This window comes from Petromyzon marinus, chromosome 80 (assembly GCF_048934315.1).
Source record: "Petromyzon marinus isolate PM22_M1 ecotype Great Lakes invasive population chromosome 80, UKy_Petmar_22M1.pri1.0, whole genome shotgun sequence".
NCBI lineage: Eukaryota > Metazoa > Chordata > Hyperoartia > Petromyzontiformes > Petromyzontidae > Petromyzon > Petromyzon marinus.
In genome coordinates this window covers 4,558,770-4,573,829 of record NC_133746.1, presented here as the reverse complement: position 1 = coordinate 4,573,829, position 15,060 = coordinate 4,558,770, and the positions used below count along the sequence as shown (strand labels likewise).

At 48.6% G+C, this 15,060-nt stretch overlaps 1 protein-coding gene across 6 annotated transcripts in view; it reads right to left on the bottom strand.

Moving 5' to 3' along the window:
* Positions 1 to 2,325: 2,325 nt before the first annotated feature.
* Positions 2,326 to 15,060, bottom strand: part of LOC116958572 (NACHT, LRR and PYD domains-containing protein 3-like) — a 49,288-nt gene continuing 36,553 nt past the window's right edge. For 5 of the 6 annotated variants that reach the window (XM_076057183.1, XM_032981278.2, XM_032981279.2 and 2 more), the window contains 3 exons: positions 14,603 to 14,686; positions 9,816 to 9,899; positions 2,326 to 8,990 (listed from right to left, as the gene is read on the bottom strand). In XM_076057183.1, coding sequence (XP_075913298.1) covers positions 8,894 to 8,990; positions 9,816 to 9,899; positions 14,603 to 14,686 — 265 coding nt within the window. In that variant the 3' untranslated portion in view covers positions 2,326 to 8,893. The remainder of the gene's footprint in view (positions 8,991 to 9,815; positions 9,900 to 14,602; positions 14,687 to 15,060) is intronic. The other variant, XM_076057185.1, reaches the window with a different exon arrangement.

The following is a 15,060-nucleotide window of genomic DNA, read 5'->3' as shown; positions in this document are numbered from 1 at the left end:
TGCGTTTGTAAGTCGACGTGTGTGTGTGTGTGTAAGTCGATGTGTTTGTGTGTGGGTCGATGTGTGTCAGTTGGTGCGTGTGTGTACGTCGATATGTGTGTGTGAGTCCATGTGTAATGTCTGTGTCTAAGTCCATGTGTGCGTGGGAGTCGATGTGCGTGTCTGCGTCGATGTGTGTGTAAGTCTATGTGTGCGTGTGACTCGATGTGTGTGAGTCGATATGTGTGAGTCGTTGTGTGTGTGTGAGTCGATGTGTGTGTGTGAGAGTCCTTGTGTGTGTGATTCTATGTATGTGTGTATTAGTTGCTGTGTGTTGCATGGCTCCATGTGAGTGTGTAAGTCAATTTCTTTGTGTGTGTGTAGGTCCATGTGTGTGTGTGATTCGATGTGTTTGTGTAAGTGAAAAAAAAAGTGTGTGCGTGTAAATCGATGTGTGTGAGTCGATGTATGTGTGTGTAAGCCAAAAAAACATTGTCTATGTAATTCGATGTGTGTGAGTTGATGTATGTGTAAGTCCATGTGTGTGTGTGTTAGTCGCTGTGTGTTTGTAAGTCGATGTGTGTTGATGTATCTGTGTGTAAGTCAAAATAAAAAATATAATTTAGCATGTAATTCAATGTGTGTGGGTCGATGTGTGTGTAAGTCGCTATGTGTGTGTGTGTGGGTCGATATATATGCGTAAATCGATGTGTGTGTCTGTGTACGTCCATGTGTGTATGTAAGTCGATGTGTTTGTGTGTATACGTTGATGTTTGTGTGTGTGTGAGTCGCTGTGTGTATGTCGGTATGTCTACGTGTAAGTGGATGTGTGTGTGGCTCTGTGTGCGTGTGTGAGTCGATGTGTGTGTGAGTCGATGTGTGTGATAGTCAATATGTGTGTGTGTGTAAGTCCATATGTGTGCGTGTAGGTCGATGTGTGTGTGAGTCTATGTATGTGTGTAAGTCGATGTGTGTGCGTCTTTTTTGCGCGGGCAACGCCGGGTACTTCCCGCTAGTTTAATATACGCATCGTCTTCGAAACTGATTGGCCGACACCAGCCAGCAGCAGCCTTCTTCATGGCCGAGCCTCACTAGTGTCAGACCCATCTGGTGTAGGCCAATCAGTTTAAAAGAAAATGCGAGTACGGTATATTATCAAAGCATGTTTGTTTGCATGTTCACGACAACTACGTGTGGTCAATGTGGATTTTATTCATTGCAAAAGGTATCTATTCTGGTGTTTAAACATCTTAACACAACTCCTGTTTTATTGGCAGAAAGGGGTAAAACTGATTATTATTATTATTATTTTTCATACTTCTCTTGACTCGCGTGAACCAGCAGTGTGATCTCTGGGCGCCACGGTCTCTTTCCGTCGTTATCATCACACTTTATGATTTTACGTGTTTTCAATAACGCCATCAATAAAGTAGGTACTGGTGCTACATTACAGCGGAATGGGAACGGCACAGGAGCGTGGAACAAGGGCCATAAATAAAACTCGTCACGACTTTAAACGGCTACACGCCGACTCAGAAAAAAAAAACAAATGGCCAACGCGCGCAATGATTATATAGCACTAGCTGTACCTGGCGTAACATACGCCGATCTAGCACATCTTACATTAACGCTGTATTTACTTATATTTTATAATCAAAGATTTCTCTGAAAACATAATTTTGAAGTTTTGGGGTATTTTCCGACACTACACTTAAGTCAATCAAACGATCAGACTCTGAAGAGAGCATCATGTCACCTCCCTTGCCAGTATCAAAATATAAGAATAGGTTTTACCCATTCTGTCAATAAAAGAGTGTTAAGATGTTAAAACACCAAAATTACATTTTTTGCAAGGAACCATGTCTGCATTTTCACCACAATGCTCGTGGTGAACATGCAAATAAAAAAAACACATGCTCTGATAGTGTATGATGTATTGTCTTTGCAACTGATTGTTCCACACCAGAGACAGCTTTCTTTAGAGCATAGTCTCAAACAGTGTGAGGCCAGAGGACGCCAAAAAGGCAAACATCGCAAAGACAATGCACTCAGGAAATTGAGAGCTTTGGGTGAGCTTTTCGGCTTTTGTGCTGCATATACTATCAGATCACGATTTGTATTTCCATGTTCACCATAGGTATATGTAGTTAATGCAGGCATCATTCTTTGCAAATGGTTTCAGTTTAGTGTTTTAACATCTTAACACTGTTTTATTGATAGAAAGGGCAACACCTATTATTATATTTTTATACTGGCATGGGAGGGGAGATCCTATGATGGACACGGGGGTGTTGTGCGGAGGCAAATTTTTTTTTAAATATATAGATTGTGCACGCACAAAACAAATGGAGATCGACTCAACATCTTTTAGTACAATAACAAGGGCATAAGTCAAAATCGCGGATAATCCCAAAATATCCATTTTCCGCAGATCTCTATGCCAGAAAACACACGTAAAGGTATAACATGCAAAAACATTAAAAATACACATGCTCTGATATTATAGGGAGGTCCCATGATGTATCAATAGATGAGGGCCCTCCGTTATGTACGTCTGTCAATTCATCATCACTACCACCGAAATCGTCGCTTCCTTTGCTTGCAGGAGAGTCGGGACTCACCCTGGCAGTTCCAACTCCATTGGTGTTGAATTTTCGTACAGAGCCGCGTTATGCAATAGGCCATAGTAGACACTGTGCCTAGGCCCTACGGAAACTAAAGGGCCTAACGAAAAAAACAATTGACCCATGTTTTTGTTTTTCTTGTATGGTAAAACACGCAACCAAGACATATTGCTGAATAAACATAACTATATAGCAAGGATAGGCAACAGTGTATATACAAAGAGACAGGCATGTCAATGTTTTTTTTTATAAGGTGAAAAAAATAGCAATAACATCTTCAAATGGTGTTTTTCGCACAATCTCATTCTCAATAGAGAGTAGGGTAAGGGAAGACAAGGCGTTGATGTTGTCCCATAGTTGATCGGAAACAGCATTTTTAATCAGCTTTAGCGAGTGACAGCGGTGGTAGTAACATGGGCAGCAGTGCCAGTTGTTGGCAAGTTATTACTGAAGACTACGAAACAGAAATGCGTAGGGCCTACAACATTAATCCGGCCTTGTCTTCATCAAGTAAATGGCTGCTAAATAATTTCCCTTCGCTGCACTACAGCTTGTCACTGCGCTACAGCTCCTGTCTCCCAGCATTACAGCTCCAGTCACCCTGCACTACAGCTCGTCACTCTGCACTACAGCTCCTATCTCCCTGCACTACAGCTCCTGCCACTTACACTACAGCTCCTGTCTTCCTGCACTACAGCTCATGTCACTGCACTACAGCTCCAGTCACCCTGCACTACAGCTCATGTGCCCTTGCACTACAGCTCCTTTCAGTGAGAGAGAGAGGTCGAGTGAGGACATAAGTCTGAGTGAACCCGAGAAGGCACGTGACCGGACGAGGTGGTAGCGAGAGCCAAAGAGGTGAGAGGGACACGTGATGTGGGCCTTGAGTCTGCGAGAAGGATCTGGAAAGGGGCGTGGCCAAAGGCGTATCCTGGCCACGCCGCAGCCCATAAGGCCGAGTCCCGAGAGTGATCGTGGCTGTTCATCTCTGGGAAGAAATCTTCGGTCTTCGCACACGTGGACCAGGCAGCATATTAGCTGCCTCACTTGTCACTACAATTACACCATCATTCATTAACTCCATTCTTTATTAGCTCAACTACTATAATCTTATTTGCTCTTTTATACTCTTTGTAATGCACATCGGATTAAGGCATCGGGCAGTACTTTCAGATGCGCTTCTGTGGCCGCCTAGAATGCTCTTCCTTCCGAAATTGGTAAGCCACTGGAGCTGTGCACTTTTAAACCATCATCTACCTTAACAAACTCATGTATTAAACATTTATTTTTGTGTTTAGTGTGTTGCCCTTCCCCTGCACCTCTTATTCGCAAGGTTTGATACATATGGCGCGAAATAAGTTAAAAACAAATACACTTTATTCTCAGTAGGTCTGCCTCAGGTAGGAATGGTTGAGCAGTCGTGAGTGCAGAGTGCTATGCATCCAATTATCTGAGTTTAATTCCTAGCCATGGCTAACATCAGTCATACAGGCATAATTGTCAGAAGTGCGCATGCCTGATTAGCATGGTTGGCTACATACAAAATAAGTTCAACATACATACAAACGTCAAATACACTGACCAGAGTAGTGAAGTATGGTCAAACGACGACCATCCCAGTATGGGGAGACCATTATGCATCAATGTATTGAAAAAGGGCACGCATTTATTATAATAATTGGTCCTGGGCCTCCCCTAGGTAGAATAAAAGTTTGTATCTTTTCTTTGTGTTGTGTCGTAGGTCTCTTCTCCCTCTCTCTCGCTTCTCGAGGCGTGTGTGTGTGGGTGGCTTGCAGTCGGAGATCAGGTAGTCGCAGAAAGCACCGTCTTTCCTTTATTATGTTCACGCCACCAACTCCGGCCCCCTCTCTCACGAATATGCTGCCATACAGGCCAACCCAGACACGACCCTGTCCACGTTGCAGCGAGATAGCCAACTAATATTCGGCCAGGCAATGATCGGGTGAAGGCGGCAGCGACGAAGGTGGCGACAACGGCAGTGACGAGATGAGTCCGCTCCCAGAACCGGCAGCCCAGAGCTCTCGCTCTCCGTTGCTTATATTCCCCTCCGCGCAGCTTGACTCCACCCTAGCCACGCTTCCCTTCTCGAACCCACCAGAGGGTTCCAGGGGCCTCCCCACGAGGTCTACCGTGACCCTCGCCCCAGTTCCTCTGCCCTGCCGGCACACCCATGTATATGCTCAACGGCGTGTGTGCTAAGTGTCCAACTGCAGTTGCAGCTGCTGTCCAACAGTCAACGTTGTGTCACTACATCATCCCCTCCCCCCTCCGTTAAAAAAAAACAGCTATCCCTGGTATCAATACAGCAGCGGAAACTGGTGGGCAGGCAGAGCAACCCCCAAATCTTGAGGAAAACCCTTAACATCAACGAAAATAAAAAAATTCAACACAATCCCGTTACAACCGCGGAACCCCCTGTGAATCAACAACACACCTCGCTACCCCCCGGTGTCCCCTGATAACCAAACTAACACAACCCAACGCAACACTCCCAATTTCGCGAATTGGCAACTTTCCCCACAGCACGGCGCCCCCATCCGCGAATAGACAACACCTTACACAGCCCCCCATCCATGAATCGGCAACACCTTACACCAAACACGGCACCCCCTCGCAATCGCAGCACTTTACACAACACGGCGCTCACTCACAATCGACACACTTCCTCATTACCCCTTAACCCAGGCCGTTAACCCCAACACCTCCTTGAGTACCTTCCCAAGGCAAGGGAGAGTCCCCCCCATACAGGGACATAGCTCGCGTGATCCGGTCCATGGCACAGGTCACCCGCGTCTTAGCGGGGTCTTGCACCTCCGGAACCCTGAGGGACAAGAGATGATGGACACAGAGAGCTCGGCTCAAAGGGCGTGGCTTCTCACCACTCAGCAGCACCCGCTCAGATCCAGTCCCCAACACCTCGCACTTGGTGGTCTCGGTAGGCCTCAGGGACCCAGGTCTGGCGGGGCTTGGGTTCACTTTGCCTGCAGGCCAGAGGGCGCAGGTGGTCACTCGTCACCTGGACACTCCGCAGCGATGTGGCTCAATCGGCCACATATGAAGCATTTGGGCGTGGGTCCCCAGGGCAGAGGGAGCTGCTCCCACCGCGGGTCCTCCCACGGGGATCCTCTTGCCTGCATCCCCCGGCCCTCCACTGCCGCCATCATATTTTCCATCCTCCATGCCGTGTCCTCCCACTTTGCCTGCTGCTGCTTTTCCTCAAAGACCTGTATCTTCCGGGCCACCGTTGAGGATGAAATTTCTGTGCCAACGGCAGAGGGCAGGGCAACTCTCAGCTTTCTTGTCAGCTCCAGGCAGCCTTTCTGCCACGCAAAGGTCGAGTGCCCCCTCACCCAGAAGTGGGTATGCCTCCCATCCCAGCACCAGCAGTGCTGCCTGGAAGGCGTAGGGCGTCCCGTCCTCCATCCACACCCTCTGGAGGAATCTTGTTACGAGCCTCTCATGCCATCTCAGGAGCAGCTTCTTGCAGCTCCGTCACTCTTTGCACCTCCTCCGTGGGTTCCCCTGCTTGCCTTAAAATGGTGCCCGCTGGCCACGGGAGGTCCTCCGGAGACAAATTGGTGCCCACCATGTGCCCAGTCCCCCATCCGTAGCCCCTTGCTCCTGCTCCGACAAAAGCTCTTGCTGGGTTTTTCCCACTCTCCTCCATGCCATCTCCTGCGGTATGCTCCATGTGCTGGCCTGTGCCCCTCTACACATGGCGTTCCTCGGCCATGCTGCTTGGTTGGCGTGTGACCACGGGAAAATTTCAGCCTCTCTCCCCATTGACGTGCAGCTCACGCCGTCTCTTCATTGATGTGCAGCCACTCTCTCTCTGTTGATGTACAGCCCCGGCTCTCACTCTCTCCATTGATGTTAAGCTGCTCTCTCTTTGTCGACGTGCAGCCGCTCTCTCTCCGTCGACGTGCAGCCGCTCTCTCTCCATCAACATGCAGCCACTCTCTCTCAATCAACGTACAGCAGTTCTTGCCGTCGATGCGCAACCGCTCTCGCCATCTTGTGTAGCCGCTCCCGCCGTCGACACTCAGCCACTCTCTCTCCGTCAACGTGTGGCATTGCCACCACGACGGTGCGGGAACCCCCCCCCCCCCCCGGGCGGTACAACAGGCAGCCCCATGGTCTCACGGCCGCCTAGTATGGCAGCGCAAGTGAGGAGCTGACAGCAGGACCCCAGCAGTGCACGCAGTGGTGACAAAGGTGGTTTCCGGCTCAGCACCAAGGTGGGGAATCCACCAGGGCAACCGCGAAAGCAATCCGATAGGTCAGGCGAAGAGCCACGGAGGAGCCCGGAGCCAGACAGGAAAGCAGACGGTGGCAAAGCAGACGAGTGTATGCCACTAAGCGGGGGGGAGGGGGGGGGGGGAGCAGCCCAAAGTTTGGGGCGGCTCCAGCGAGTCGGGATGCTGGCTAGGCTGCCGTAGCAAAAATAATGGGCCATAAAGAATAAATACAGAAGGGAAAAAGAGGGAACTGAAATACGAAGGATGTGGGAGGGAGGAAGAAGAGATGAGAAAGGCGATGATTGAGAGCAAGAGCTGGAGCAGAGAATCGCTGCCTGCAGGTGCGGAGCCATCTGATGCGTTGTTCATGTGCAAGAGACTGCTGTTGGTAGGCAAGTAGCTAACTCTATGAGAGGGCCTCGGGACTGAAGGGGAGGCCCTCCATTTAGAAAACCTTCCCTGCCGCCTGCGAGGCGTGCACAGGGGGTCTTCGCCCTGAGAAATCATCTCCCTGAGCTGTCGGAAGGTCACGTGTCCTCGGGTGGCAGGGATATTTTTTTTGGGTGCAATTGTGAAAAATAGCTATACCAGACATGAGCACATCTAATTGGCATAATAATTGGTTCACTTCAGCTCAATGACTCAGTCCTTACAATGCATGTGGTGAAGTGAGTACATGTACCATGTGTTATGCATTTAAAGGCCTGAATACCAGAATCGGTGATTTCATCGATGAGTTCAGATATTAGGCCGTGCTCACGCCGCATGCAGAGGAACCACCGCCAGGCAATTTGAATTGTAAACGAAGCGGTTCGCCCTCTGTCAGTCGAGATCAGGCACGGGCCGATATTACTCCGCCATGCACCACCAGAGGTCGAGAAAAATAAAAAAAAGCGCTGATTCGCAGTATGTGTGTGGCGGGAGGGACCTCCTTTAGGTTTTTCTCACACCACTCCCAAGCTGTCTCTGCACCGAAAATCCTGGAGCAAAGCTTTGGCAAGGGGGGGGGGGGGGCTGTAGAGCTACACACATATTCATGCCCACAAGTCGATAATGGTATATATATACCCCAACCACAGCTGCCGTTCACTACTAAGTGGCGGTGACGGTACCTTGACGCTTGTGCCAGGCTAGGTGCACTGTGAGGCCACGTGAAGTGTTAAAGGCTTACCGGCAGGAAACTAAGCATGTTGCTGGTTATATATAGATACATAAAAAAATACAAAGATCCCCCATTTCGCCTTGACAGACTGTTGGGGCAAGTGCTGTTTGCGAGCACCCATGAAGGTCGGCACGGCACACGAGGGAATGAGCGGCCAGCATCATGCCCGCACAGATGCACACATACGTTTAGAGCAATCCACCTATATAGAGACACACTCACCATGAACCGATGACCGCACGGGCACTTCCTACTCTACGAAGCGGGGTGGAATATTAACCCGTGTGAGGTCGCGAGGTGCAAAGTGGTTTCCCAACCGAGGTGCGCGATGATGAACCTCTGGTGTATGCCGGTGCACTCGGAGAGGGAGGGGAAGAGGAGGAGGACCCAAGAGGGCTGCACTCTGGCCGAGTGCGGCTCAGGGTCGCCCCTCCGCCCCCCCCTCCCCCACGCATCGCTCTATGATTTTTGGTGCCGAGAGTCAGCTCAAGGGAGGCCTCCCCGTGCGTGTGTGGGGCGAACCGCTGCCAGTTGGCTTCCAGGGCACAGGGCTAGCGGCCCCTGCGCGCTCAAGTGAAAGGACTGTCCCCTCCCATACAGGGGATGAGGACACAGAGGAGGAGATGGAGACCTGCCGGGGCGGCCTCATCGAGTCCGAGCGCCAGGCCCGGCGGCGTGGCAGAGGGGCCATGCGACGCACACCGGCAGGACTTGCTCGCGGAAACTGAATGATGATGGTGGCCCGAGGTCCTGGCAAAAGCGGGTAGCTACCTTGGGCTGACACTTGCCGCATCGGCAAGGCCTCGGGGTGGCGCAGCCTCACCAATTATGCTTATGTAGACTCTGCATCGCATAACACATCGTCTCTCTCAGAGATAATCAAAGGCAATCCTCAAGTCTCCTCTGTGAGCCCATTTGCCCTTCAGTTCCATCTTCCCCTCTTCACTGAAGCCATTGCCCCGCACCCTGCAGCACACAGAGAGGTTCACGGTGAAGCGGGGTTCATAGCAGCCTCAGGCAACTCCTCGCAGCTCGAAACCCAAGGAGCCCCCACAGCAACAGCAACAACAACCACGCTATGGAAGTTAGTTTACCATACTTCACCAAACTGGTCAGTGAAGATAGGTGATGACTGGGACTGCAGATGTGGGATGTAGGTTTCCATTACTTTATGCGGGTTTAGTTTGTGCGATTCTGTATACGACGCTAACACATTTCTATCCAAAATTCACTATATATGCGGTTTGAATTCACGCATATGTCAACACTGTCTATGTACTGTATGTGCTATTCGGCAGGTAGGCAGCTGTCTTGTGCGGTTTCACTTTGTCCATCATTTTTTTGGAATGCATCGACCGCATACAACAAGCAAAACCTCTATTAGTACGGTACTATGGTGGGATTGTGCTATGCTGCATCCTGCTACTGACACCAACACCCTGCAGCCCATAACACTTGTTATTATTCCTGGTTGTCACCCACCTAATAACTATCCACCCTCAAACCTGCTTCTATTCCAGATCTGATATGAACAGCCACATTCCCAGTGATTTGGCCGTGTGCCTGGGACTCAGAATTAATATCAAATGCACTACAATACACAACACTATTACTAATCTAACCACTTGTAAATACCGCTTCTTCATAGAGCATAAATTTGCTCCAAAGAAAGGTAATTTCCTGAAATGTCACAAATTATGTATTCTCTTTCATGGCAGTGTTTTTTTTTTGTAACGATAATACGCAGTTTTCACACAAAGAGCGTATTAGAAACACGTAGAACATCTTTACCCGAGCCACCACAATGCTCTGTTGATGCTGATGATGTCATGGAGACCCGCGATTGATTTATCCGTCAGTGAGCAGCGATCCAGGCTACAGGGAGAGAAGAGACGAATCAGGGTTGAGCAGAGATTGAGAGATGGTGGAGCAGCGCAGAGTGACGGATGGTGAGTGGTGGAGAGGGGTGAATAAGTGATTGTGGAGACAGTGGAGGACGAGAACACCAGCTTTAATAGGAGCTCGCAAATAGCAATTGCTCTCAAGCTGCAGCAGTAACAGCACCCACTGCCTTTATCATCTTCTTCATCATCTTCTTCATCATCATTATCACAGCGACTCGAGGCGTCAGTGGCATTCCAATGAATTCCCAAGGGCGTACCAATAATTGTCTAATGGGATGACGCTCTGTTGGAAGACCCGACCTTCACCTTTCTCCCCGCTAATTACCACAGAAAATCGTGGCCAGGGCGGACACCTGAATGTGGCACTATCCTGCGTCTTTTGCAGAGGAGACGTGCCAGGCAACCCCACCAGCCAATCCCCTCCCCCTCTGTCCTACCCAAGTCCCCCACCTTGTTGGGTGCCTCGCTCCTTCCCTCACTAATTCCCCCAGGCCCGCAAAATGTTTTGTGATAACCAGGTCTTGTCGAGGCCCAGTACAACATACACTGGCTGCCAGTAGGGTCGTGATAGCACGTGGACTGCCAACGGTCTCCAAGGCGAGGCTGCGTTCTCCTCCAGGGCTGGCACGGACGTCTGATTGCATCTGGCTCCGCTGCTCCATTTGTCTCACCAACCCATCTTTTATTTTCTCTATCCTACCCGAGCCCCCCCCCTTTTCGGACCCACCTCTACTTCCCTCACCGTCTCCCCTGGGGCATGAAGTGGTTGAAGGTGTTAGCGGCTCGAGTGCGGGCGTAGCTTGCAAAGGGGCCGTCCATAAATTACGTCACGCGATTTTTGACCCCCTCGTCACACGGCGTCACAAAAAGTCACCCCCCCCTCAAATATGACGTCACAAAGCTCTGCCCCCCCCCCCTCGAAAATCATATTTGTATTTTGAAAATAAAACATGCTTCAAATCGCTTTAAACTATTGTCATTGTAGTGCGTATTTAATATGGCGCTGCACTCTGATGTTGTAGGAGTGTTATTATAACAATTAGTGTTGTTATAACAATTCTATATTCATTTAAAGTTGCGCACTTTGATGCGACGTCACATTTCTCAAGCCCCCCCTCCCCCTCGTCACACATCGTCACAAATATCTGACACCCCCCCCCCCCCCCCCCAGGTGCGTGACGTCAATTATGGACGGCCCCAAAGGCGCTGCGCGAAAAAGAAGCGAGGAGGTGGTGGGAGTGGCGCGTGGGTGCACTTACTAAGTGTTCATGGAGGAGCGGCGTGAGTTGCGCAGCATTACGTGGTGGGCGGTGGAAGCAATGTGCAGCAGGGCAAAGTCGTGCAGCGGCATGCATGTATGTTTAACTTATTTTGCACCGTACGTAGCCAACCGTTCTAATAGGTGGTACGGGGGGAATGACAGCAAACTGAACACAAAAAGTACTTAAAAAAAACTAGTTTAAATCTATATTTAAAAGCACACAGCTCCAGTGGCTTCCTAATATTAGAAGGAAAAGTGTTCCAGACGGCCGCAGAAGCACATCTGAAAGCGTGTGATGCAGTGGACATCTTTGTTCGATGCCCAGCGACATGTGGAGCGAGTGTGGGAGTGGATTGCTGGGGAGTTTGTTGTATGGTGGGAGCAGCATAAATCCTGCTTCTGTTGTCACTCGCTAAAGCTTGCCTGCCTCCAGTGAATTTTTCTTTCTGGCTCCTCTTTCTCGTTCACTTATTTAATTCTCATTTTCTCTCACTCCTCCTAGTGGATGGACCCCACCCATCAATCTGCTCCTTGTCCAACTCTTCCACCATGGCCTCCTCTATCTTGCTACTGTGCATGCTTCTCTCCCTCCACTTATCCACATTCACCTCTCTCATCGTCCCATCCTCTCCTTCTGCCAGACAATTCCCTACCTTATGCCCCTCCACTCTTACCTCCCTCTCCGCCCCTCCTCAATTCTTGCCCCCTCTCTACCTCATTCCCTCCACTTTCAAATGATTCCCTCTGTCGTCCATTCACACCTATAATACTAAACTATTTTCATTTTTCGATTTAAAGCTTTCGTGACTGCAGGGATTCATCTTCTTGGTTCTTTCGGTAAAGTCACGTAGAATGGAAATAAAATAATAAAAATAAAACATAATAAAATTTTCACGTTTTGGCCACAACACAAGTAGCCTTCTTTAGGTGAAGGAACAGGACTGTCGGGACGACAGCGCTTCAATGATCGCTGTTAAGCTTCGCAGCGTCTTTTAAGCTAGGCTGGAGGAGCAGAGCGCCTTGACAAAGGAGTTTACATACCAATAGAAGAATTTAGCATTGAAATAGTTCTGTTAAAGTGTTAGATTAGCAGGGTGGTAAAGGTCAGAAATTAGCATGTAACTGGGAGATTAGCATGATGTTAATGTGAGGGATTAACATGTAATTGGTCATGGAAGTAGCTCTGTTGAAGTCAGATGCCAATATATAGTATCGTAATTGTACAGTGAATATACAGCAGTGTGGTATACAGTAGGCTTGGAAGAATAATACATAGTGTAATATTACAATTCTAACATTTTATAGTCTAAAGTATAGGGCAGTGTATAGTAACGCAATGTCAGTGCTTTGGCTTCAATATACTAAATACCTCTGTTGATATGTAAACTCTGCCTTCAACAAAGCTACTTCCGTGACTAGTTACATGTTAATCCCTCACATTAACATCATGCTAATCTCCCAGTTACATGCTAATTTCTGACCTTTACCACCCTGCTAATCTAACACTTTAACATAACTATTTCAATGCTAAATTCTTCTATTGGTATGTAAACTCCTTTGTCAAGGCGCTCTGCTCCTCCAGCCTAGCTTAAAAGACACTGCGAAGCTTAACAGCGTTCACTGAAGCGCTGTCGTCCCGACAGTCCTGTTCTTTCACCTGAAGAAGGCTACTTGTGTTGTGTCCGAAACGTCGTGAGAATTTTATTGTTTTACTTTTATTATTTTATTTCCATTCTACGTGACTTTACCGAAAGAACCAAGAAGATAAACTATTTTCATTTTACTAGGTAAGGCCCACTGAGCTATGTAGCTCTTTTTTTAGAAGCGACCTGGCCACAAATGATAGCTCAACGAAGTTGATTATCTCGTGGAAATTGATATCAGCCACATAATTGAAGCATAATTCTAAATGTGGAGGGAAAACCCGGAGGACTCGGTTGAAAATCCACGTGGCCACAGATAGAACATGTAAATTCCAAATATACAGGCGTCAGAATCGAACACAGGACCTCCAGTATACCAAGCGAGATAGTCAACATCTCTGAGCCACCTCTCGCTTCTTAAAATATAATTTCCTTCCACTAGCTCTCTCTCTACTTCCCTAAAAATTGCTGCTCTCCTAATATGTCATCAATGTTCTTCTATTAAACTCCTGCGACACAGGCCCATTTGTTGATAACCAAATATCCGTTAGTAAGCTGCTAGTCTTGCTCCTACCCACGAGCAGGATTGAACGTACCTCTGGGCCTATATCGTTCGTTCCTCCCTCTTCTTTATTTAGCGCAACCAACTTTGCTAATCGTTCCGGCTTAGGCATCCTCCATCTGAACATTCTGGATTTCTGAACAAAACTGGACCTTCTCAAGCTTGAGTAAGACAACCGCTGACCAGACATTGTCTGCGCTAGCGAAAATGAGGCTCTCATCTAGAAATAACGCTAATTAAATTTGTATGCATAACTTTAGAGTTGACAGGTCCTCTCTGTATTGTTGGATGTGTGCATTTGAGCATCCGTCTCATTTGTGTTTCTGTGTGTGTCCTATAACGCCTCCCATTTCCTCTTGAATTCCTCCCATTTCTTTAATAACTAACAATTATCTCGCCTTCCTCCCATTTCCTAAAAAAAGTATTCCATTTCCTCTCAAAATACTTCCATATATGTTTTGTGTGTGGGGAGTGATATTGCAGCGGATAGCACGCTGTGCTACGAACCCTACAACTAAAGTTCGATTCCTGTTCACAGGCAACACCAGTGGCGATTATCTGAACCGGTCATGGGCCTCCCCTAAGTTGATTCAGCCTCAAATGAGTACCTGGTGTGGTGTGTTAGTAAACATCGCCACTGGTGGACAAAGGTGGACAGGCGTGGTGCTAGCCACCCACCCCCTCATGTGGTGTACCGGCCATCATAGGTACTCGCTAAGAGCACTTGCCCCAACTCTCTGTTGAGGCTATATGAGGGATCTTTTATCTTTGTATTTGTGTGTTTGTGCATGCGAGGGGGGGGGGGGCGATGATGCAGTGGTTCGCGCACTGCTCTAAGAACCCGACGACTCGAGTTTGATTCCAGCGCACGGCCAACATTGGTTATAAATATGTGAACGGGTCCTAGGCCTCCATTAGGTCAATTGAGCCTTAAATAATTATCTGGTGCAGTGTGAGAACATCAGCACTGAGCAGATAACGGTGGTGAGGCATAGTGCTGGCCACCACCCTCCTTCCCTCATCTGGTGTGCTTACTTTCCAGCTAGCCTTCGACATTTCACGTGGCCTCAAAGTGGACCTGGCCTGGCGCCGTGGTGATATCACCACCACTTACTTGCGAATGGCGGCTGTTGTTGTTATGTGTACATGTTTACGTACGCGTGTATGTATGTGTGTGTATATGTGGGTTGCACGAGGACATCACTTACTATAACATCTCCAAACGCCCTTCTCTCCCCACCATCCCATCCATCAGAAGTTGGATGATGTCTGTAAGGTTGTTGCCACTCAGCCTAAACCCACGTAGACAAAAGAAGAGAGAACGCTGACTCAATGCGCCCCTTGAATGTATTATCTCCTATTTCAGCTTTCCTCCCCATTTCTTTGCTGACGATACACACGCATCTTATTTTCCTTTTCCTCTTTCACCCCTGATATTTCCTCTGGCATGTCCTCCACCTGTCTTGCTGCCATCCAATATTGGATGGCGTCTTCTTTCTCTCAATTCGTCTAAAACTTCAAACGTTTTCTTGATAGCCTCTCACTCTCCTCCTCCCGTCCCAACCATCTCCTTCCCTCCTCTCTCCCACATTCCTGTTTGCGCTTCCCCCAACCTTTGTGTCACCTTTGCCTCTTCCCTCACCCATTCCACCCACATCTCTGCTAC